This window comes from Cydia pomonella, chromosome 13 (assembly GCF_033807575.1).
Source record: "Cydia pomonella isolate Wapato2018A chromosome 13, ilCydPomo1, whole genome shotgun sequence".
Taxonomy (NCBI): Eukaryota; Metazoa; Arthropoda; class Insecta; order Lepidoptera; family Tortricidae; genus Cydia; species Cydia pomonella.
This window is the reverse complement of record NC_084715.1, coordinates 59,484-86,739: the sequence shown is the minus strand read 5'-3', so window position 1 is coordinate 86,739 and position 27,256 is coordinate 59,484. Positions and strand designations below refer to the sequence as shown.

The 27,256-nt window shown below is 38.2% G+C and overlaps 1 protein-coding gene across 3 annotated transcripts in view; it reads right to left on the bottom strand.

The window, feature by feature from the left end:
- LOC133523940 (sodium-dependent serotonin transporter) overlaps window positions 1-27,256 on the bottom strand; it is a 58,581-nt gene that overhangs the window by 15,337 nt on the left and 15,988 nt on the right. The window contains exons 2-4 of one of the 3 annotated variants that reach the window (XM_061859659.1): window positions 23,218-23,319; window positions 22,498-22,657; window positions 21,643-21,777 (exon numbers count right to left, since the gene is read on the bottom strand). In XM_061859659.1, the coding sequence (XP_061715643.1) occupies window positions 21,643-21,777; window positions 22,498-22,657; window positions 23,218-23,268 (346 nt within the window). In that variant the 5' untranslated portion in view covers window positions 23,269-23,319. Of the gene's footprint in view, window positions 1-21,642; window positions 21,778-22,497; window positions 25,635-27,256 lie in introns of those variants that run through there. The other 2 variants (XM_061859660.1, XM_061859658.1) reach the window with 2 other exon arrangements.

The following is a 27,256-nucleotide window of genomic DNA, read 5'->3' as shown; positions in this document are numbered from 1 at the left end:
GGACTCTTTGACCGCAGGTCCATCGCCGAAGACGGATTAATAATCCGTCACAGACCACAGAGCAACATAGACCCACGTGCATACGCATAAAGTTCAATGTCAGTTTTGACACTTCGGTGACGTGGCGTTCGACTGACAGCTTTTGTATTTGACATGGAGTCGAAAAAGTGAATTAAACCTACGGGGTCAATTTATCATGGTTTAGATACGACAATGGTGTCCCAATACATGTCCTCTTTAAAATAACGTCACTGGCAATAGTGGCATAGAATAAATAATAGTACTACCGATAGTGGTAACAACAGGGTGTCATCCATTGGGCATTAGCGTGTCGAACACTGGTACTTATTTAACTAACTCTTACTGTCGCGATACGTAAATATGCCGATTCCAAATAAGAGTAAGTGTTAAGATGGCCCAAAGATTTATTAAGCCAACCAAGAACATGAAATTATAAAAAAACCATATCATTAAACTTATAATTCACATCGTAAGTCCGAAGAGGCCCTTGAAGCGGACAGACGGACAAAGTAGGATTAATAGATTCAGAGCGCGCCGCACGCCGTCGCTGCACCCGAAGCCCGCACAAAGATGCACAAAAAGCAGGCGGTTGACGAGCCTTTGAATGGCTTGTCGCTAGGTCTATACCATCATGCCTTATAGTCTCTAACTCTCTATAGGTACAATTAAACCAATACAGACGAAAACGAAGGTATTTTACTTTAAAACTAAATACTCCGTGTAACAACAGATATGGATTAAGATGTTATCGACTTTCGACTTTTAAATGGTACCTACTGATATTAAACAAAAAGGCCTAATACGGTAAGGCGTACATCACACGTACATTCTTACGCACTTGAGAAAAATGATATTTTTTACGTTGTATAAAATAAGTATTTAATTATGTACCTACTCAATATAGGTATAATACAATACAAATAATCTTTGTTACACACCTCAACACAGAAACAATACAAAGAATACAGCACATTAAGAAGAAGTAAACAACAGGCGGTGTTATTGCTGAACAGCGATCTCTTCTAGACAACCTTAGGTAATAATAGGTAATCATCTAATCAAAATTGTTTCATATAAGTGATTGAATAGTCTTGTATGGCCTTGCCTATCTATATTGTATGTCCCCGCTTTATCTCCTACGTCGCCCTAGGCTGTAGAGTAGCTGCATTCTGCGCCGGCAATCAAACGAGTTAAACCGACAAGGCACTAAATTGTCACAAATCCGATCATCGCGAGCACAAAACGAATCCAGCAGCCCGAGAACTAATAACAAATCCACACCAATTCAATTAGTAGGCGCGTAAACTTGGCGGCAACTTTTGACGTTTCGCGCCGCCATCTTGAATCGAATCAGCGCCATCTGTCGGCAATCAAATGATGCTGCGTCGGTAATTAGTTTATGAGTGCGATAACAGATCTGAAAATCTAATAATATCGCTGCGAGTGTAAAATTGAATTTGCTTTGCAGACTATACAGAATCTTTTTCACACCCTCATACGTCATACATGACTGAATTTTATAGGTGAATATAAATTTATACATATAGGTCGTTCATAACAAATTTAGTTCTGAGAGCAATCTCAAAATTACGAAAACAAAAAAAAATTAGCTATTTTATTTAAAAAAATCAACTATCGACATGGAACAGAAAAGATTTTTCGTGATGTTGAGGTTATTGTCATTGAAGTTTACGAAACCTTCAACTCGCAGATATTCGCAGAACTCGCAGATAAAAGATGCATAAATATCGTGTATAACTTATCACGTACGTTCATTACGACATATGTTTGATGTGTTTCTTCCATAGGAGTCAGAAACGAGCATCAGTCAGGGCAATGATTGTGCATCGATACGCAGCACGGACACGCTGATAGCGTTTATGACGCGTTTTTATGACGGATGCAATTCCAGTTGCTGCCTGAGCGCGGGCGGATACCCCGTATACTTCCTTGCTTACCTTGTGCAAGATTTAAGTATGTTTTTGTTTTAGTCGAGGCTTACCTACCTACTCTACAATAATAAATACCTAAACTACCGAAGCTCCTTCTTTTTTAGGGTTGCGCAGTCAACTAGAACTCTTATAATTTTAAGTCAGTCTATAACTAAGACAAGTAGTTAGTATTTAGTCGTCAGTATCAGTACCTACTTACTTAAATAACCTTCAGCTCTCCAATCTCAACGTGGTCGAAAACACCTAAGGCATGCGTGCCGCTCATGTTTAACTTATGCCAGATCTAAAGCTCACGTTATGCTGGATTCCTTAAGAAGACAAGGCTCGCGCATCAAATAGGAAATCATAGAACTTCTCAAAGGCATCGCGGCAATTTATAGACTTGATTCGGGAGCCACTGAATACAGACTGGCTAATGTACCTACGGTGATTTATTCCCAGTAAGTGCCTATTGAAAGTGACATGTGTGTGTTCAATTATGGAAATTAAATTGTAACGATTACCTCCTTGAAGTTAGATGTTTCACTTCGCAACTAATGTAAATTATATTTGAGCAGACAGCATGGAAATGAAAGTAAGACAAAATGAAAACAGCATAAATGGTACGAGTAGACCTTTGGTTCGTAGACTAAGTTTACACGGACTTGGTAACAATCCTTTAGGCGGAATACGTTATCTGCTAATGCAGGCTGTACACACTCGTCGAGAGCCTCTCGTCGAGAGTCACGGCAAAGCTCTGATTCAATCGGAGAACCACGAGACGAGAAGAAAGCAGTATGTACACACCCGTTCTCGGCATATCTCAGTGTGTCTCCACGAATGTATACTGCCCGCATTAGAAAGTCAATGAATACAATGCTTATCTCGTAGGAGCGCCATATTTGACGTTGCACTTGGCATGAAAACTGAGTAAATACACCGAGTCAAAGTGGTGTAATAACAATTTAGCGGTGAAGTCTATAAAAAAACCTATGGAAAAAACAATAGTTTTTGACTAGATTAGCATCATTACAGCTTAGTTCATTGTGCATAAATGTTCTGTTAAAAATCTGTTACAAAAGTTGAAAAGAAAAAGTTTCCTAGCTAGGGAAGGAACCTGTGATTGGTCAAATTACGAGGTTGGTCGCTGACGGCAGCTGCGCGGGCCCCGGGGCTCCGGGCCTCCGCTAATAGAGCACGGTGATCTTATTCTTATACAGTCACTTTCCTAAGTTTTCGTGATGTATTTTTGAAATAAATACTCGCTTTTAATATTCTGAATTTGGAAAAGCACGTTATGTCAAAAACGCTGCTATATTTTTGCCTACAGGTGAGGTGAAGAGCCGGAGAACATAGGAAACTCAAACTTATACTGAACTTTATTTAAATCGATTAATTAAAATATGGATTATAAATTACACGCAGGTATACAAATTATAATGGTTCTACTAAGTTTAATAAGTAACTTTACGTAATTAAATACTTATTTATTTACTTAAAGGTTTTTTTATTTCATATTTCTGAAACGAAATGTATCACGATTAAAACGAAACGTATTAAGGTGCCGTAGTTTGGAGAGCGGAGTTTTTGAAAAATCGTAGCGTTTGTTTAGATCACAATACGGTTGCCAAAAATTTAATTAGAAATCTCGAGCCTCCGTTGATCGAAAACAATTACGAACACGGGTCTAAAAATGCATCTTAAAATTCAGCATAAAAACTAATAATATGAAAATTGCATCAAAAAATGAGCAATACATATTTTTGCAATATTCAAACTCATCGATATACCTATGTATTATTCAAACTCATCGATTATATTTTCTTTTATTTAAACTTCCAAAAAAATTAAATTAAAAACATGATGTTTACGATCCCGGGCACGCATACCCATCTCACTTACGCTTACATTCAGTGAGAGTGAGAAAAGAACCCGAAATCTACGGGGCCTTAACAAATGAACAAGTTACAAGTAAAGTACAGACAAAAATTTGAGAAATAAAATTTGGCTGCATTGTAACTGTTGATTGCTTTGTAACGGTTCTGTTATGGGCAAACAATGCGACGTGCCGAGCTCAGCAAGCACGAATCAATCAATCATGCGATCCTCGAGCTCACGGCACCGGCTCGAGGCTGGCGAGCCCGGCGCTCGCAAAACACCGTCTCTACCGTGCCGTATTTCTGTAAAATTAAGTGAACGTCATAAATACATATATATTATTGTCTTTGGCGGCGGCCAAAAGAGCGATAAATCCTACCATGTGGCTCCCATACAATCGGATTACACGTTGTTACCCAAAAATAAATGATTTTGTTCTTAATTTTGGAGTCTGTGCGCTTAACGGAGCATGATAAGATTGATAAGAACCGGTTTTTTTATCAATTCAGATTTTTTAAATGGTTTTTTACAATTTATCGTCAAAAAAGGAACTATAACAGGTAGTATAAAACTAATTCTACCTCCGAAAAATATTAGTAAATCGAAAATGTAAAGATATTCTGCCCAACGTCCGAAAATCGGGCTCTCTAAGAATGACCTTTTAATAAATCTTGTTTGATAGCATTTTGATATCATGAATAACTTATAATATTATAAATGCAAAGCTATTTTACATATTTTTCTCTAATTATGTTACCTTTTCACGATTAAACATCTGAACCGATTTAGATGTAGGTAGTATGGAGATAGTTTGAGTCCCCGAGAAGGACATAATTAGTAGGATAGTTTTTATCAGAGTGTAGGCAGTATAAATTGTTGATATTTTTATGTATAACATCAGTAATTGGCATAGATTAACTGGTCGCAGTTCCCTAAGAGCGCGGGACATAGTCTGGAGCGCTCAGCTAATATTTGCGCTCCGGATCCAGGAACGTCGAGGCCGACGGCATCACGGCACACGTGCGTAGCCACTATAGCCTCTTTTACAAATACTACCAACTCTCACGAAACATTCATAAATAAACCCATACATTTGGATATTCTTTTTTTCTTGTTTTTAATCAATAGTCCTAGTGATTCTAAGTATATAAGAAAGAACTCAAAATCAGTTCTCCGTTTACTGAATAACCCTAAATATACAACGTCGTCAGTCAAGATCAGTTTTCTAAATATAACCTCTTTCGCCTTGCTTCTCTACGGGGATATGCCTTAGCACACTTGTCTAATAGACGCTTGAACAAAAAGCCGATTGCTGGCTCGCAGTAAACGCGGCCCTTTATAAATATACAGCAGGCAATGCTTTTAACGTGCTGCTTAAAATGTATGAACGCCAACAGCGGTCACATTTGTTTGGTCGAGTGATAGCTTTTAGCACGAGAGGGTCTCGGACCACTGGCCAGGAGGTTGGTCGAGAGGGTCTCGGACCACTAGCCAGGAGGCTGAGGCATACAAATACTTATTTATCCTATGTTTAGAGTATGTACTTCGTGGGTGCTTCATTAAAAAACAGCGTCAAATAATTGAAAACCTTTTTCTTGTAATTATGATGGGCCTGCAGTTCCTGCAACTAAACAGCGATTGCAATTTTTATTTATTGATTCGGTACTTCGGAAGCGGTAAGTGTACGAAAAGTTCCACATTTATCATTTTAACCAGATGATTCTTTTGATGTTCGCACTGAGTATTTCCCTCTCAGAATTCTTGACACATTTTTTAAGCTCATGGAAAATCTTAATGTTTTTACTATCTTAGTACATATTCGTAGTTTGTAAAGTTTGCTACTATTGCCATTTGTGTGTAAGACTCTGAGGTTAGAGAAGATAAAGTGATCTGTATGTTGGAGTACCACCTACCTACATGAACTAAGCCTTGAAACCATCTCTAGTCATAAAAATAAATAGGTATAATATTATTCGCGAATTCCCAGCGGCCACAAACAGTTATTGGTCGTAGTTATCCTCGGTGGGTAATATTTAAAGCTACTTTGATGTGTTTGTAAAAGCCTGAATGGCGAAGCCCGAGGGGCCCTTTCAACATATAAAGACATCTTATCTGTCGGCTCGCATCCACTTTCATAAATAAGCTATTGATCAATGGTTTTAATTTAATCGTAATTGATGTCGCTTTTCAAAATTTGTAGACAGGTAAGATTTTTTTTACAATATTGTCTAAATCAGGTGTGATCTTGGTATTACATCAGTCGATTATTGGGGCGTACTATTTGAATATACTTTCTCGGATCTGTATTAAACTTGGCAGGTATATGCAACGTACCTATCTATAAATAAATAGGTAAAATTCTTTTCATGTTCTAAACTGAACAGACTAGGGAGCAGGTAGTAAACAACATCGAGTACCAAACAGCTCAAATCCAACTCCACCAGAAATAGCACTTGTTGATCTTTAGGGTTCCGTACCAAAAAGGTACAAAAGGAACCCTTATGGTGCGACTCTGTCCGTCCGTCCGTCCGTCTGACACAACGCTAAATATCTCGAGAACCACTTAAGCTATAGATTTGAAATTTGGAATAGTTATGATTATGAACAACGCTAACCCAGACACATTGAAAGTATTATTTTGTTATTTTATTTTTAATAACTATGGAAATGCCCAATATAAACAGGGGGCAAAATTTTAAAGTCTAGTGACTAGGACAAGTGGGATATCATTTGAAAGAGCTCAAATAGAACATTCCAAAGCAAAGCAAGCAAAGCAAAGCAAAAAATATTGATTTATGGCGGACAATGTGAAAAAAATACCATTCCCCCGTATCTCCGAAGTTTACCGATGAAAATTTATGAAATTTTTACATAATATTAACATTACTATAAATTTTACAGGAAAAATATAATCAGAGACAGATCTAAAGATAGAAAAAATAGAAGTAACTTTTTTTTTAAGTAACCAAAAACATTTCCGAATTTAGTTTGGTATAAGGTTATATTAAAAACACCTTTTTACAAATATTTTTTTTTAAATCAGTACACACGATAGAGAATTATCCACGAAAAACCAACATACGTGCAATACATCGCGCAAATTAGTTAGACAATTTGCCGATAGATGGCGCTGTACACAATTATGCTTAGTATAGGTACATCTGATCAAAAGCCTTTCGCCTTTATAGTTACAAGAGATAATTCAAAGTTTGTACGGAACCCTCGGTGCGCGAGTAAAACGAACTCGCACTTTACCGAGTTTTTTTATTAACTGTCCACATTTAGGGATCTGCACCGGAACAATGCGTGCCGGCATCCCCGGGCCCGGGGGAGTACAATCACTTAGCGCATTCTCCGAAGCAAACGGGACAATCGGCAGTCGCGCCCAGAATGCCGACAAGTAAATACGGTCGGGGTACGAGTAATAAACCGTAGTTGTATAAAATCGCGCCGAGGGAGTCTTTCGACTTTACATCGATCGGTTATTAATCTATAAATTAAATGTTGAGATGCTGATGGTACCTACTTATTAATTTATTAACTACCTTTTGGAGCTTTTGGATTGGCGGGGTTAGAGCGGTTAGGAAAACTCGACACTTTTTGTATGGAAATGAGCGCGTACGCGCCTATGCTACTTTCTGATATGAGCGTTGGTATAAGTTTTAGTCTTACTGGTTATGGAGCTTTTTTTGCCAAAAAGCTGCATTTTGAGATGGAAGAAAGCCACTTTGCACGGTTATAGTGGAGACCCAATAAAACATTTTTTTCGAAGCACTCGTAACTTTGTCCCTTAATAGGAGCCAAGATAAAGCGAGGTCTGTTAAAAACAGGGAAAAAATCTACAAGTTTCACAGATCACCCGATTAAGATAAATTTTATTAACCGACGAAAAAAACGGAGGAGGTTCTCATGTAAACGCGTATACTTATACAAATTATTACATGCTTAATTTTTGATTACTTTGAAAATAACAAAATGATACTACCTTGCTTTAGCTATTAACCTTACAATCGGTGAGTGAAAAATCAAACATCCCCTATTTTCCTATCCTTAAGGTTGGATTTTTTTTCCAAATTTATATGGGACCAACTTCGGGGTATACCCTTTCCAATAAAAAAATAATTATCAAAATCGAACTACTCTGTAAAAAGTTATGCGTGGTCATACATAAAAAAAAAATACGCGTCGACATGAGAACCTCCTCCGTTTTTAGGGTTCCGTAGCCAAAAGGCTTAGGGTTCCGTAGCCAAAAGGCAAAAAACGGAACCCTTATAGATTCGTCATGTCCGTCTGTCTGTCTGATTCTGTCACAGCCACTTTTTTCCGAAACTATAAGAGCTGTACTGTTCAAACTTAGTAAGTGGATGTATTCTATGAACCGCATTAAGATTTTTACACAAAAATAGAAAAAAAACAATAAATTTTGGGGGTTCCCCATACTTAGAACTGAAACTCAAAAAATCTTTTTTCATCAAACCCATACGTGTGGGGTATCTATGGATAGGTCTTCAAAAATGATATTGAGGTTTCTAATATCATTTTTTCTAAAATGAATAGTTTGCGCGAGAGACACTTCCAAAGTGGTAAAATGTGTCCCCCCCCCCCCCCCCGTAACTTCTAAAATAACAGAATGAAAAATATAAAAAAAATATATGATATACATTGCCATGTAAACTTCCACCGAAAATTGGTTTGAACGAGATCTAGTGAGTAGTTTTTTTTAAATACGTCATAAAATTTAAAAAAAAATTTTTTCATCAAACATATACGTGTGGGGTATCTATGGATAGGTCTTCAAAAATGATATTTAGGTTCCTAATATCATTTTTTTCTAAACTGAATAGTTTGCGCGAGAGACACTTCCAAAGTGGTAAAATGTGTGTCCAAAGTGGTAAAATGTTGAACAAGATCTAATAAGAAGATTTTTTTTAATACGTCTTAAATTGTACGGAATCCTTCATGCGCGAGTCCGACTCGCACTTGGTTTTCTTTTCTTTTCAGTGCGCTATTGTTTTTTTGTTGGTCGATTCGTTTCGTGTTAGCGCCGGTTTTTTTATTGCCTTTTAGTTTTTTTCGGCGGTTAATGTCAATCGAAAGAAAATAACTTTGTTTAATGTAAAAATATATAAACAATTTTTTTTATTAATTATAAAAAAAGCAAAAAAAAACCAAAGACGCTTTATTTTTCAAATATTATCTTCCACGTTAGACAATATTTTCAAATTTAATACTTAGAAGTAATCACTGACTAAAAATCGTCATGTCAATAAAAGTAGGCCAACTTCTAAAACTTGTATCTCAAAAACTACTTGACCGATTTTGATGCGGTTTTCGTCGTATATTAAGCAAGATATTTGACTTTAATATAAAATATTTAGACATTCTTCAAAGTCGAGGGCATTATTTGCAAGAATATAGCGCAAAAGAGGAAAACTAGGTTTTTAATGATTTCACACTAATTTTGTTTGAAAAGATTTTGGTTTTATTTTTTTACGTAAAAAAAGTGTATTTTTTTCCAAATCATGTAGGTAGGTAATTTTTTTTAAATATTTATGGATCCTTGAAATTTGTGCTTTTTTTCTTTTTCCTAACAGACCTCGCTAAATCTCGGCTCCTAGTTTTTGGGTGCTTTGGAAAAAATCGTCTATTTTGGTGTCTACTATATGCAAAGCAGCTTGCTTCCATCTTAAAGTGCAGCTTTTTAAAAATAATATGCATGACTAATTAGAGAAGAACGCTCTGTCGTGTCATGCTGGCATAGCAAAGGATGACTCGCTCTAACACTGGGGGGTTGCCACCTTTTTCTTCAGAAAAATAGTATTTTTGACAAAATAATGAATAATGAAAAATAAAGCATTTACTAGAAAAATAAAAAACGTATAGGTCTCCGATTTGAGACGAATTGTGGCGTAGAAAAATCCAAGTCGCATACGATGCGATATCGGTGACAATTGTACTCGTATACCCCTTTCTTTAGTGGTGGACATATAGTATTTTTCGTACTATATTGTTTGTGTATAATTGAGAAGTTTCAGGATAGACTTCAGAATAAAACACAGGAGTAGCAGTATAGCGTGTACTGGGGCCTTATTCGAGATGCACAACTGTCAAATTTCGCGTCCACATCAAATCAACACTTGATTCTATCGCATGTTGATTGTATCAAGTGTTGATTCTATCAACTGTGGATATTATCATTTGGAACAGTCAAAACTCATTCATAGAAAAAATAATCAAACAAAAATCAACTTTGTTTATTACTACTATATAGTTTGAAATGGCTCTGAACTCGAAATGGTTCGGTTTGATTTGATTGTCACCTGACTGTGGATTGCTAATGTCAAATTTTGACAAGTGTTGATTTTATTGCTAGACTTTATTGTCCATGGGCTTGGGCACCATCTTGGATTTTTTGACGTACGACAGGGAATACCCTTCCTTTCCTACAATATATGGCATAGAGTAAAGCGTCTTTTTTTTTAAACATAAGTTTACAGGAATCAGCGACATCTTGTATTCGATAGGATAAGTAATGCGCTATGAACAATGCGGCGGCGAGTAGTGAAACTGTACCTGACAACGTCAATCAATTAAAAAGTGACCACACAGTTGATGGTCGATAAAGGCGATTATTAATTGAATTTTAACGACAATAAAGAACTATTGACATGCGATCTTTTTGTTGAACCCACACCTACACGTCGAATAATGCTCGCTCCACATATTCTCCTATAAACGCTCAAAATTGTAAAAAAAATTGATGCAATTTACTCCGCACCCAGTCTCAAGTTGCTTCTAAACCACGTTCACGAACCAAGTTGTAACCTAACACATCTGTAAATATAAGGCATATGATTTAGAGATAAAGTCCGTTTTTTTTCAATTACGAGATGGTTCATGAATAACCTTTATTACTATAAAAATAATACTACATTTGTCAATTTTTTTTTTGTATTGCGCTATTACATAATGCATAAAATTGATATAAAGATAGGTACCATAGTAGCTCGCTCACTTGGTCTATCAACAACTATTTAATGCTCTTTGTACTCGTATACGCGACCCCATTGTATGTACAGTCGCCATCAGATATATTACTTACCAAGACCTAAGTACCTATTATTTATATGTACCTACACAAAGAGAATTCCTATGTTAAAAGGAGATTAAATACATATTTTGTTATTCAACTACAAATAAAATAAAATTTATCTTTTTCAGTTAACACATTTTTTTACCGATTTATTTAATAAAATAAAACATTAAAGTATTATGTGACTATATTTCATTGTCTTCGGTGTAGATTATTTACCTACTGATGTTCCAATTTCCTGTATCAGTTTGGTACCAGGAAATATAAAAACTACACCTCTTCAAAAACTTTGCTGGTAGTTCGACATCTGTAAGTTTAAAACACTTAAGTCAAAAACGTATACATAATATATTTGCCCTATATTCTGGTCGCTCGGTAGGGTGCTCAGAAGGCTGGGTGCATTTCCGCGCTGGTTAACAATGCTGATCCTCTGGTCACCAGAAGCCTATATAAGGCGCTCTCATAGAGCCACACTAGTGCCCTAGAGTTTCAAATTCAACCCCAAGTGCCACAAATATGTAGTAAAGGGTTTAAATTCTGGATCAAGAACATGGAATACTGTTCGCTAGTAAGGCCATAGGTATTAGAAAAAAATAATAGTAGGACACGGCCGTGGTCATGGTAGGTGGTACAGGTGGGCCAGGCAAGCTCTGAAATTATGCACCTATTTTACTATAACTTTGTTCACCCGTGTATATTTACTGTTTCCATGATAATCATTTTTAATATGTAGCCCGTGTAATCGGGCTGTATCATTGGTCTCATATTTTTTAACACAAAATCATAATTTTAATTCAATAATTAATGGTGTTTTACATATTAATCATTAATGTACCTATTTTGCAAAATTTTCTTGCATATAATAATATTGTTTACTTCAATTGACGTGTTTATTATTTTCGTTACTATGTCAACGTTAATACTTAAAAAATTATAACGTGAAGGTTAAGTCCGCAGTACAGTTACAGTTTACGTACATAGTGGCATTAGCACAGTCGGATTAGGACCAAACTCTGAACAGTCATGAAATTTGGTATGTATATACGTTAAAGGCCCCTTTTTCATGCCCACACCATTTGACATTTGGGGACCTCGAGGAACCGCAGCCATCGTGGAAAATGTGGACCATCCAGGAGAAATTCGCGTTTTACTCTAAATCTACGTTCTTTATTCAATAATCGTGTAAGGCAACATTCAAGCTTATAAAATTCTACATAAAATAGTTTTAGACATCTTTGCGAAAAAAAATGATCTTGCTTTAAAAAATACTTGCTAAACCCAGATTTAGCCCTTATACCCTTTCATGGGATATTCTCTTAATAGGAAACTTGGAAGAATAAAAATTCAACTTTTAACTATACATTTGTACATAATCTACCCCAATATCAATATTTTACTTGACTGCAACTTAACCAGAAAGTAGGGTTATGGGTATAAGTACTGAGGATTCAGGACAACCTGTAGCTTAGGATACTGGACGGATTTTTTAAATGACGTATTATTTAGCCCTAAACCTTTTTCTTCCGTTAATTTTAGTAACTTTGTATTGCATAGCACTTGTATACTAACTGTGGATCTACTGATGTCTGTTTTACTGTACTCCGCTCAATAGTTTAGGCGCTAGAAGAAAAAATATGATTTAATATTCGGAGTCCTCTCAAGGCGGCTGTATTGATTTTTCTTTAATAGAACAAGTAAAAGTAGGTTGTGAATGGCAAGAGGAATCTAACGATACGTCATTTAAAAAAATCCGTCCAGTATCCTAATACCTAGCTACTGGGTGTACTGAATCATCAGTACTTACACCCATAACCCTTCTTTCTGGTTTAGTCACAGTAGAGTAAAATGTTAATATTGGGGTAGACCACGTACAAATGTATAGTTAAAAATAGAATTCATATTCCTCCGAGTTTCCTTTTAAGAGAATGTCCCCTGGAAGTGTATAAGCGTTAAACTTAGATTCAGCAAGTATTCTCTATAACAAGATGTATTGTTCTGCAAAGATATCGAGGACTTTTTTGTGTAGAATTTAATGTGTTGATGGTACACATTTTCCAAGATGGCTCGGATTCCTCGAGGTCCCCAAATGTTAAATGGTTTGGGCATGAAAAAGGGGCCTTTAATTTATATACATAATAAATTTCATGACTGTTACAGAGATTTCGAGGTTGGTCCTAATCCGATTATGCTACATTGTGCGTCCGCAGCAAATTCGGTTCTCCATACAAATGTAGTTACGCTCTCATTTTAAATCGGCTAGCTAGATTGCTCTGAAACTTTGTACTTACAATAGGATATGGTATGTCTATGCCTATAATTAATTTAAAACATAAATGTGAAATGAGAGCCAATTAAGTTCAATATTAAGAATATGTGTCGTTGTTGACTCGCCGACAACGGAATTGAGATCTATATGGGTGCCATGTTCTGTGCTGTGTAGAAAATCCTGAAATTATAAAGGATTTGTCTTGGCTAGTTTTTACGTATAGGCTACGTATCACCGAAACGTCACAAACACCACGAAGGTTCGGCTTGTACGGGCCCTCGTTTTTCCTATATTCTTATACGCTGCGGAGACCTGGACTATCCGAAAGACAGAGGAGAAGACGATAGACGCCCTAGAAATATGGTGCTGGAGGAAAATGCTGGGGATATCCTGGACCGAGTTTCGGACTAATGTCTCCATCCTTAAAGAACTCCGTATCAAGCAGCGCCTTTCGACTCTCGTAAAGACCTGCATATTCAGTTTTTTCGGTCACGTCTCGAGGAGGAACAACGACTCCATAGAGCGTCTAGTGGTGCAGGGTAGAGCAAACGGAAAAAGACCGCGCAAAAGGCCACCTATGCGATGGACTGACCAAATCAAATCTGCCATGAAGGGTCCCCTGAACGCATTTGCCAGAATGGCCCCCAACCGCGAAAAATGGCGAGAAATCGTACGGCAAGCAACATCTGCGCCTGATATCAGCAGTTGACCACGACGCTCTGCAAAGAGTACAACGACAAAGAAGAAGAAGACGTATCATATTTGTCTAAAATTTGGTTTGTTGGTACACACACAAGGGATAGTCTCTAGCTAGGTACGGGGTGCCACACTCGTCAGCGCGACGGCGATATTTTTTACCTTTTACCTAAATTCTCAAATTTGTGTACGGGCTCAGCTCCTGTTTCGTCTTAAGCCTGAATTTAACAGATTCTGACTCACAGGGGGCTTTGAGCATGCTGTTGCGTTCGTTTTCAAATTTTGAAAAAAAGAACTAGCCTAACAACACAATAAATGCTTGTTTTTCCGCATTCTTCACTATTTCTCCCTGTCTCACTACTATCTGACCTTCTAACCCAGAGGGGAAAATATACCTTATTGGGGCTACTCCATCTTCCTCATGATAATATATTTTACTTTACTGAAAAGCAATCGGTACATGTTACAAGATGCACATTGTTAAGAGCCGGGGTTAGAACCCACGACCATTGGTTTTAAAATGAAGCTTTGTATATAATTTGTATTTTTATAATAAATCTGTTTTCTTGTTGACATTTTGTGGTATTGTATTGCTTTATGTTAATTGTCAAGATAGTTCTTTCATCCTGGACAATTGTCACATGCGTCACATGTACGTTTTATGATAGATCTACATCGACGCAACTGCATGTCATTGTCAAAGAGCATATAATCACTACGTTTTAAGAGACGAGACTTCCATACTAGCGAGTGGAATCAGTTTGTTTCGCAAATCATTACCAAAATGTACGACAAAGAACTGTCAAAGAAGCATAGTACCAACATAAGCGATTTAAATAGTGTAGTACCCTACACGCTTACGATTCTTATCGATATCGATAAAATGGGGAGGGTTGAAACATAGGCTCCTGTCTACAAATTTTGTACTCGAAATCAGGTTAGCATCGAGTCCACATTTAAGTTGTATGTTATATAGTGGATAGTTCTTAATTGGACTACTATCTGGTCGGGCTTAATGTGGACCCGAATTATTTTAATACAGTTTTTAAGTCGTGTTTTTTTATTTTATTAAATGCTTGATTTTCATAATTATGTGCACATACATGTTTGAATAAATGTAACTTTTCTATGGGAAGATGTATCAGGTCTTCGTTCCCAACAAATTTGGCCCACTGCCTGCATCTGAAAACATACAGCCTTGGAAGAACATGACTTTATCTACAGTTTATATTCCATGTGTTTGCTAATGAGATGATCAACTGATTATTTCGCGCTAATATGCATCTATAAATCATGTTTTTCGGCATCCAGTTATCAACAACCCTTTATCAATGCTTTAACTTTTTATGTATTTATATGTCTGTTAATCATGAGAACGGGTCTGGCCTTGTTGGCAGCGAGCCTGCCTATGAAGCCGATGGTCCCAGGTTCAAATCCTGGAACGGGCATTTATTAGTGTGATGAGCATGAATATTTGTTCCTGAGACATGGGTATACATATATATATATATATATATATATATATATATATGTATATACATTATTACACAAACTGACTTAGTACTAAAGTATGAATGGCATGAGTTGTGGGTATATATATATATATTGTTGTCTAAGTACCCACAACACATGCCATTCATACTTTAGTACTAAGTCAGTTTGTGTAATAATGTCCTATAATATTTCTTTATTTATCATAAAAACAGAGATTAATTTTCTTACATTTTAGAATAAAGATAAAAAAAATATGTTAACTAATGACCATTAATGCATAAGTAATAGATAATTTATGCATTATTAATCTTCGACGAATTAATTATGGTCATATTGCATGCTAGTTCTAAGGAAATTTCACATATTTAATTTAATTATTTACACTGATATACAAATAAAACTACAGTTATCGATACTTATAGTACATCCCTAGTTCACAACGAAAAATAATGTAAAATATCTAATTTTCGATGTGTTTATAGCCTGCTGACCCAAAATAAGGTCAAAAGTATCTAAAGCAATACTTACCAGTCTTCATCCAAGGGAAATTTCGCCATAAAATCCCTTTTTTCGTGATTTTCTCGAGTGGCTCGCTTGCCACATATTTCACACTTAGTAAACCGTTTTCTCGCTGGCATTGTAACAAACTCGCTCTTTACTCTGATCACGGTTGACTATTTTCGATTTTTGCACTAAATAATAAAGAAATTACACGAAATACCGGAACAAAACATTGAAGCCTTCAAAACAAACAAAGCAATTAGGCTGACAGTAGACTTGATGTAAACTTGACAGAATAAATAGCACTGACGTTTTCTTTTTCTTCGTTGGCAATGATTTGCGAAACAAATTCCATACAAAACTTTTTTCTTCCTAGTTGCGTCAGCCTGATCGGAATTTGGCAGCTAACTCCATCTTGCGTCCAGTAGAAGAATCAAAATCGTACAGGTAAAACTACTCTCTGCCTTAGGATCCCCTTTTAAATGTCATAAATCCAAACATGGCAGCCATACCCATCGACAAAAAAGTCTACCGTTGATCTAATTTCATTTGACAGTTAACTAATACGTATTCGACACGCTTATATTTGACAACTAGAATCCTGACTAGAGCTGGGACTGCGTACCAAAAGTACGTCTCTGTTACTCGTACCAAAAGTACGTCTAAAATACCAGTTTTACGAGTATGACCCCCAATAGGCAGTTTACGTATTTGCCGTGCTTAGGCGTCTTACAAATAAGGATTATTTATACAAATATCGACTTATTATTTCGGTAAGGGTCGGAAATATGGTGACGTTTTGAGTGAAGGCTATGAATCTATTGTCATATTTTTGTTAAATATTATTACATTATTTTTAGATACAACAGACACCCAGACGACCATCTGTTAACAAAATTTTATTTTACTTAAAGTAACGGTAAGAATGGAGGTACGAGGTGATAAAAGTTTCATATTTGTTTTATTTCAGAAATCAAAGTCCGTACTTTTAAATACTCGATAAGCTAAAAGTAGTCTATTACAAATAACCTGTTCCAAAAACTATTCCGGTACAACGCCCCGCCTCTAGTGTGGATATTGTTCACTGACAGGTGGTGATAATAGCAATTCGACAAGTCACAATATTTCTCACATCAAATGGAAATCAACACGAAACGTCACTTTTAGCATGTCGAATAAGGGCCCTGGTCGGTTACAAACTGACTTGCATAACTCGTTTTAAAACTACCCTTTATTATAAACACTACATCCCTCCACCAATAGTTATAAGACAATCCATATAACTAATAACAAGCTATAAGTAAAACACATCGTTATGTACGAGTATTAATAATCGGGTTTTGGATTTCTTGTGCTTCTTAATGGAAATCGTCGTACATAAACATCTGATTCCAACGGCTCGTCGTCATTATTTACTCCGCGGGGTGTAATAGAAGAAGGTGGTACGTCAGGGACAGCCGTGGTACCCTGAAGTTGCGGCGATGACGTTGGCGAGACGACACTTGGAAACGAGCCATAAGACATGTCGGCGTTGTCGACCTTCTCCCCCGCAGCCGCAGGCAGCGGCGCCGGCGGCGGTGCTGCCGTTTCTGAAGGCACCTCCTCTCTCGGCTCACTGGGTCTTAGGACGGGCACATCGCCGTCGTAGCCGTCGTCTTCCAAAGCCTTACTGCCTTTGAACATAAGCAGCTGGTCAACATGCTTTCTAGCAGTTACTTGAAGACTTTTAATGTATACATTGTACATTGACGAGCCGATGGTACTTAAAATTGTTCCTTGTAACCACGTATGTTTTGTGCCATTTTTAAAATATGATTTTACGAGAACACTGTCTCCGACTTTAAATTTAATTTGCCTCTTTCCATCGTAATATTTACGCTGTGAGATCTGTTTTTGGAGCACATTTTTATCAGCCGAGGATACTGACGGACTGACGTCGGGTGCGTCGTCGGATATCGGCACGAGCGAATCGAAACGACAGCGCAGCGGCCGCCCTAGCATCAGCTCGGTCCGGTGTCCGGTCGTACCGTGGACAGAGTTTCGGTACTCAAAAAGAAAATAATTTATTTTATTATAAAAATCGACTTTCGACAGATTTTGTGCTAATATTGTTTTTAAACCCTTCTTTATAAACTTAACGCTATTCTCTGCGATACCATTCGACGCGGGATGGTAAGGCGCAATTGTTACGTGCTTTATGCCATTACTTTTGCAAAAGTCCTCAAATGCCGCCGAAGTAAAATTCGTAGCATTATCCGTTACTAACGTTCTAACTAAACCGAATCTAGCGAACATATCGCATAGTTTCGCTATAACGCTCGCCGAGTCGATACTCGACATAAAATAAACCTCCACCCATTTGGAGTGCGCATCCACTGCTACGAGCACGCGGTGGCCTGCCAGCTCCGCCATGTCGAGGTGCAGGCGCTGCCACCGCGCGCGCGGTCGCGGCCACACCGCGAGCGGTGCGCGCGGTGGCGCAGCGCGGATCGATGAACAAATAGTGCAAGAACCTATCTTTTCCTCAATCTATTTATCAATATTTGGCCACCACATATATTTACGCGCGTTGCTTTTTGTCTTAACCACTCCGAAATGTGAATTATGCAGTTCATTCAATAAACGTTCCCTATAGATAACGGGTATTATGATTTTATGACCTCTCATTAGACAGCCTTTTTCTAAAGATAACTGCAAACGGCAATTAAAATATGGCTTAAGATCGCTATCAACTACTTTCCTAGGCCAACCTTGCAAAATATATTTTGATATTATGCTTAACACGGGATCATTACGGGTTTCTTCTTGTATATTTTCTACAGAAATAGGATGAATGTCATGATACATAAAATTTATAAATAATGCTTCATCCTCCACTAAATTATCTTCATTAGCAACCAGTTGCGAATCTTTTAATGCGCGTGATAAAAAATCGGCTACGTTATCTGCGCTCTTAATGTACTCGATCTTAAAATTGTACGCCGATAAAAACAGAGCATATCGTTGCAAACGATTGGCTGCGAACTCCGGTACCCCTTTCTTGCTGCCAAAAATCGAAATTAAAGGCTTATGGTCGGTCCTTAAAATAAAAGGCTCAGGTGTACCGTACAGGTAATGGTGGAATTTTTTTATTCCGAAAATTATAGCAACCGCTTCTTTTTGAATTTGAGCATAATTTTGCTTACTCTTAGATAATGACCGAGATGCGTAAGCCACGACGCGCTCGGTGCCATCCGCTTGCGTTTGAGCCAATAAGGCTGCCAGACCTTTGGGGCCCGCATCTACAGTGACAATCGTTGGCAAATCAGGGTTGTAGTGAGCCAATACCTTATCAGACGCAAGCTCCTTTTTGATAGCTTCGAACGCGTCGTTCTGAGCAACGCCCCATTGCCATTTGCAATCTTTTTTTAATAACAAATTTAAAGGATTTAACATACTGGCAGCATCCGGAATAAATGACCTATAATAATTTAGCATACCTAGAAAAGATTTTAATTCCGTCACGTTCCTAGGTCGTTGACATTCTAGAACAGCATTAACCTTCTTTTTAGACTTGTGTAACCCATTTTTGTCTATAACAAATCCTAAATATTCTACGGAATCCTTAAAGAATTCACATTTTTCCTGTTTGACGCGTAACCCGGCATCCTTTAGTCTACTTAAAACTTGTTCCAGCCTAGCCACGTGAGATTCCCTATTTGGCGCGGTAATTAATAAATCATCTAAGAATATACACGTGCCCTCAATGCCAGCTAACAATTTGTCCATACATTGCTGAAAAATGCAGGGAGCGTTGGATAAACCAAAAACTAAACGGGTATACCGGAATAATCCCTTATGGGTATTTATGCAGGTTAAATTGCGCGACGGTTCGTCTAAAACCAGCTGATTGTAAGCTCGGGATAGGTCTAATTTTGAAAATTCCACCCCGCCATGCAATCTAGAAAACAAATCTTCTATTCGCGGTAACGGATAATTGTCAATAAATAGAATATTGTTTAAGGTTACCGAGTAATCTCCGCAGATACGAATATTTCCATCCGAACGCAACACGGGAACAATGGGCGTAGCTATATCGGAATGTTCGACTTTCTCCAAAATGCCTAAGTCTAGTAACCTCTGCAATTCGGTTTCAACTTTAGGCTTTAACGCTAAAGGTACCGTCCGCGGCTTGCAAAACTTAAACTCGGCATCTTTTTTAATTTTTAAATGAATTTGATAGGGAGTAAATGTGCCAAGCTCCCCTGAAAATACCTCCGAGTACTTTTCGTGCAATTTTTTAAACAACTGATCCTCCTTTATGTTATGACAATTACGGTTACACAAATGTAAGTCAAATTTGCTAATAAAATCGCGTCCCAGCAACGGCAATGGCGACATTAGCGAATCAATCGTGGCAATAATAAAAAATTTAATCTCAATTATACGATTATCAAACTTAACAGGTAATAAGATATACCCCACAGGTGTTATTTTATTGCCATCGTAACAATTGAGCCTTACGTTACACTTGCCTAAAGCATAATTTACTTTAAATGTTTTTACGTAAACATCGGCGGGTAAGACGGACACTGCGCTGCCGCTATCAACTTCGCACAAAATCGACTTATTATCAATCAACACAGATTGCATCATAGGTTTCCCGTTAATCGAACGGATAGGAAAAAAGTCATAAATACCTTCGCAAATATCGTCAGTATCCTCTGCTAAGAAATTTGTGGTCTTAATTTTAGATTTACACACTCGGCTCAGATGGCCTTTCTTTCCGCACTTTTTACACGAATACTGAGTAAATTTACACTGCTCTTTGGAATGTCCGTGATATCCACAAGCACTACACTTAGATTTTTTTTATCGCCCTCCGCGGCGGGGCGCAGAGCGAACACATCTGCAGGTGCGCCGGCGCTGGCGCTGACCGTACTGCTGTTGCCATGCACCGCCAGCCGCGCACAGCGCACGCTTTGCGCTAGCTGCAGGGCTTTATTGAACGTTAACGAAGTTGGGTCTTCGGCAAAAAGTTTTTCTTTCTCCTTTCTGTTTTCTAGTCCAAGCACAAAGCGGTCCCTTAACGCCGAATCAAGTTCCGTAGTGAACGAACAATATTGCGCCAGACTGCGCACACGCGCCGCCCAGTCACTTAACTCCTCTCCGGGACGCTGCTCCGCTTTATAGAATAAATATCGCTCCGCGAAAACACATCGCTTAGCTTCAAAATGTCCGTCTAATTTCGCAATAAGGTCGTCATAGCTGACCGATTCTAGGTCGGCTGGAAACACTAGGTCCTTTGCGATGCGGAAAGTGTCCTCCACCAAGGCAGAAAGTAGTACCGCTCGACGTGTAGCACCAGATTTATCGGTCTCTTCTGTAAATTTGTTCGCCAAACAAAACTGAGCAAAACGACTTTTAAATATGGCCCACTCCTGCGTGCGGTGGTCGAACACCGGGCTGTTACCTAACACCAAATTCGTTGCTAACATCTTCTCACTTGTGATTAACTGATTTTTATCAAAAAAACTTCACTTATTATACGCGTGTGTTAATTTTTCGTCGCCACTGAGAAGTTTCAGGATAGACTTCAGAATAAAACACAGGAGTAGCAGTATAGCGTGTACTGGTCGGTTACAAACTGACTTGCATAACTCGTTTTAAAACTACCCTTTATTATAAACACTACAATAATATATAGTATAAGTAATTTGACCAAAATACAGTACGATACTACCCTAAGTAACACTGGCGTGGCAACCCTAAGTAACACTGACCTTTGAGGGCGGGGCAGATGCGCTTCCAAAGTGTGAGGCAGCCGCAGCGGTGGTACTGCCCCAGCGCCAGCTCCATGAAGAAGAGCGGCAGCCCGCCGAACAGCAGCATCACGCAGTACGGGATCAGGAACGCACCTGCAGCATTACTATGTTCAGAAACGCAGTTCTACACTCTACTCAATTGAATTTGAACTCTCATGATTCATACACTATATAATTACGCGTTTGAAATGGAAGTAGAGACGAATCAATTCGTGCGTCGCGCTTAGTTAATAAAAATACAAGAACAACTGATAATTTATTAATTAATTTCAACAATCCTAAGTTAGTGACCAATTCCAGAAATTCTTTCATCCAAAAATATTACGGATGACATTCAGTACATGCGTAAATGAGGTATAGATATTTAAGTAACTTTGATGAGGGATCTACGTTATTAGCAAGACCATTGTGAAAAGAGGTACATGAATAAGGAGCATTCCACCAGAGTGTCGCTTACAAACACTACTACACCTATTCTCTTTACTTTTCTGAGAAGGTTAGTTTTTGGTACCCTAAACTACACGTAACATAAGTACTACGAGTAACTACACTAGACGTAAGATAAGTAGGTACTAATATTGATATGTAATCTTGGCAATTTGATATATCTAATTTTAATGTAATCAGAATATTGTTAAATTTTATTAATAAACTTATTTATTTATTTAATTGGTTGTAATCTATTATGTTTGTTGTAGGATCCCAGATGGTCCAAATAAATGATAATTTAATATAATTTAAATCTTTGATCGTGAGTACATGTGATTATCTGTTTGAATACTTAAATCAAAATGAGCATCTAGTAAACGTTACCTCCTCCGTTCTGGTAGCAGATGTAAGGGAAGCGCCAGACGTTGCCAAGGTCAACGGCGAAGCCCACCACGGCGAGCAGGAACTCCGCCTTCTTGGCCCACGTCTCGCGCTGCCGCGCCGGCGTCAGCGACACCACCACCGCCCGAGCTTTGGGCGCCGGCTGCAAAAGACACTCGTTAACTATACTACAAGAAACAGTAGCCTTCTTGGCCCACGTCTCACGCGACCACGCAGGGATCAGCAGCGACCACCACCACCCGGGCTTGGGGCGCCGGCTGCAACACACACGCATACGACAAGAAGCAGTAGCCTTCTTGACCCAGCCGGGCTTTGGGCGCCGCCGGCCCGAACCCATACTGATTAACAACACTAGAGCCGACAGCAGACTTCTTAGCCCGTCATGCGACCCCGCGCTTTGGGCGCCGGCTATTGGGTATAACAGAACATCAGAGGTTTTAGAACGTGTAATTCTAATATTGTTTACCGCCGTACATGTATAGTGAGAGGTTTTAGGTCCAAACACAGTTGCGAATGCAGCGGAGTCGGTGCACCACGAAGAGGGTCGCTATTTTATTTTTGCATGATAACGACTGTTATGCTTGGTGCAGTGGGGTCAACTAAGTGGCACATCTTAGGCGCTCGACAGAAGCTTAGGTATTTACCTATATTTATGGATGCGTCTAAACGGTTATTCTTATTCATTCTATATTTCCTACTTACCGGGGTGGTGGCATCGTTGGGGGTGGTGGCGGGCGGGGGATCCGGCGGCATGTCGTCCGGCTCGTCGCCGGCGCAGCGCCGCTCCGGTGCCGGACTATCCCCCTGTGACAACAACCAAACATTATATTAAATCAACAATTAATCTCGACCACTCTCAACTAAAGACATACAATCGAGATTAACATGCATGCATTTGAATCACAAAAGATTATATATCTATACGCTCCTTCTTGTGAGAGAAAATAGTCAATCGCTAGTAGCTTTCTAGCCAGCGATGTGATGGAGGAGGTACTTAAATATACCTTTCGATGCGTAGTGTACACTTTCGTAAATTCTTGCTATGAATCTTGAATTTTTGTTAAAGTACAAAATACTCGACTCTGATTGATTTCTAGGGACTCTATTTTGTAACGTCATAAAATCTTATTTTATGCTTATGAATATGTTACGAAAGGACTGTAAAACCGTGCTGCTATTAGCGAAAAACTGACGGTTGAAAACCATTCAGAAAGCCATTACATTCGTTGGCCCCATCTCCAAGTCTTTCTTGTTTGTGCTCGACTGTCAACACAGCCGCGCCGCGAGTACTACGGTCTCCCCAACCACCGGGCATTTTACTCCTTTCCCTGTTCCCTTATATAAAATGACCCCTAATCCCTTAGTAAATCTACGTAAACTTGAGCCCAAAAGTATACTGGTGCGGTAAATCGCTCGGTTAGCGTCGCGAATAACCAGAACACAGTCAACACGTGGCTCTGTTTGACAAACAGACCGACAGATTGCCGGATAAATAAAAATAATGAACAGTGACCCGCGCGGCCGCAGCGCACGCCCACACAGAGGAGCTACTCTCATTACATTTGTTCAGAGTGACTGTAACTAATATAGCGATCAGTAGGCTAGATATTAATTGATCGTTTTCCTCACGCCACAAGTCTCGCCCAAAGCCTCGCCGATCGTCAATGTGGATGCGAGTAACAATTACCAAGAAACTTAACGCTGGTAACATTTTCGATGTTATTACCACAAAATGTCAGATCCATCTACCTACACTGGTCTTACCTAGATTCACCTTCAATTTGTTACAACTGAACCACTGACGAAATAATTCTAGCGCTCAATTTGCCTTATTATTGATTTTCCAGCGAATTAGAGTTTACAACGCATTAGTGTCGTCCGCAAAAATGATTAAGTTGATATCGGGTATTTCTTTCGTGACAAATTGTATAAGTTCATTTATTTATTTATTTATTTAAAACTTTATTGCACAAAAGACAAACTTAATGTACAAAAGGCGAACTTAATGCCATGAGGCATTCTCTACCAGTCAACCTTAGGGCAAAGCAGAGAAGATTGTAGGCGGCGCGTTTAAAACTAAAAGAAATTGTTATTGAAAGAATTAGAGTCCTAATACACATAAATTAATTATAAACTACTTAAATACATAAAGACACATACATACATTACATAAATAAATAAATAAATATATATATACATATATATACATAATATACATAACCGATTCGTGAGACTGATACTTAATTGATCTTTAAACTGCCAGCAAATAAATCACGCAAAGATTTTTTGAAAGCAAACTTGTTGGGAGCTTTTCTAATGTTAGGGGGAAGACTGTTCCAGAGACGTGCTGCCTGAATGGCGTAAGAGTTAGACATGAAGCTTGTTCATTCCTATAGATAAACAATAAAACAGGACCCACAAATCCCACAATAGAACCTGATGCACGCTTCTCGTTATTTTAACGGGTTTGGACCTCATAACATTCTCACCTCACAGTTATCTTATACATCATTTCAATAAACTGAGTTCTGTCTTGAAGTAAGATTTTATCAAAGTTAGAGTATTCACTAACGTCATAAAATTCCAGTCTTTTATATGTGCGTGAATTTTGAAAAATCAAACGGTCTGAAACTTTTTCACTCATTATTACATGATAGCGACTAATTTCCAGGCTATCATTATCAAAGGTCTAAATTAAGGTATAGCATAATCAAAAACCGGTCAAGTGGGAGTTCGTTTTACTCGCGCACCGAGCGTTCCGTACAAATTTTGAATTATCTTGTGTAACTATAAAGACGAAAGACTTTACCTATACTAAAAATAATTGTGTACAGCGCCATCTTTCGACAAATTGTCTAACTAATTTGCGCGATGGAATGCACGTATGTATATTATGTAAAAAAATCATAATTTTTCTTCGGTAAACTTCCCCCCCGAATGGTATTTTTTCACATTTTCCTCCATAAATCAATTTTTTATTCACTACGGATTTTTTTCTAATGTACGTAATTCGAGCTCTTTCAAATGATACCCCACTTGTCCTAGTCACTAGACTTTGAAATTTTGCCCCCTCTTCATATTGGGCATTTTCCATAGTTAATAAAATAAATACTTTCAATGTGTCTGGATTGCGTTCAATACGTTGTTCATAAGTGTAAGGCCTGAGTGGACGCTCGAGTTGGGCGTGCAGCGGGGCGGGGCGTGCGGCGTGCATGTTAAACAAATGCAATCGTATAGGAGCGGTCTTACTGCACGCTGCTCAAATCCCTTGTGAGCCCGACGCCACGCTGCACGCTCCGCTTCGAGCGTCCACTCAGGCCTTACACTAACTATTCCAAATTTCAAATTGATAGCTTAAGTGGATCTCGATTTAGCGCTGTGACAGACATACGGACGGACAGAGTCGCACCATAAGGGTTTCTTTTGCACTAGCGACACACATACACACACACACACACATCTTCTTATTTTAGTACGTAACGTTATTGTCAGTTTAAATTCGAAATGTCTCATGAGTGGTAAATCTGCTCAATGTAATCTGTTACGGGTTTAGCGGGATTTGCTTGTTGCTTCGAGGAAATGGCGGGGAACGGCCAGATGTTGCCGACTGTACCGTGACCGAGTGAACGGCCAGATGGTTTCGCAGACTGTACGTGGTGGAACGAAGAAGGCTTATTTTCAGTAAATGATCTGTGATGCGTGCTTGGCGTTGGCCAAATCTTCCGACGTACTACAATGTTTCATTTGTTTCGAGTATAGAATTGCCTTTTAACCTTCAAATTCAAGCATTTAACTAGTAAATAGGTAATTACTCCAGTGATATTTAAACAATTTAATAATAATAACAAAGGCTTCTTTTTCTTTCTATTTCTATTATATTTTAAACGTTACATAGTTTCTGTCGTAGTTAATGAAATTATTTATAATTACATTTGTATATATTGTAATCCTTAGTAGCATTAGAATCAAATCTACGTTAGGTTCGTTTGGACGCCCCACAGAGACGCCCATTTATTATTAATTCATGTAAAGTTTTATTTACTGTTGACACAATTCAAAGACAATTTATAAAATAAACTTTTGGCTGATTCATTACGAACTCCTCCGCCTTTGTTCCCGGGTTTAAAAGTACTTACTTAAGTATGCAGTATTAGTATTACTAGTTACTTAACTATGCAACTCACCGTTTTCAGTAACCCGGGAGTGAACTTTGATAAACTCATTCCGCACAGCAGTGAGCAAAAAACCGTCACCGACGGGAAAGTTGCTCGATAATTTAGCGTCCCAATTGAAACTATACTTTAACTTGTTTTTGCCCCCAAACACCAACATAAACGTGTAGTTATAATTAAAGTAGGCCAAGTGTTGTTCTAGGCTTTAAAACGAGCTGTAGAATATTTATCATTTCTTGAGTTAGGTAAACCTAATCACTAATCACGAAATAAAAAATCGAAACCATGTGTTACATGTATTCATTATACGACCGGTCTGGCCAAGTGGACCCTGCCTATGAAGCAGATGGTGCCGGTAAGGGCATTTATTTGTGTGATGAAAACAGATTTGTTTTGTTTCTGAGTCATAGGTTTTTTATGTATATAAGTATGCATTTATCTATATATTTATGTATATCGTTGCCTAGTACCCATAGTACAAGCTTTGCATAGTTTGGGGGAAGGTAGATCTGTGTAAGATTGTTCTCAAAAAATTAAATTCAATCGAAGTCGAAGTCGTACGTAGTTGT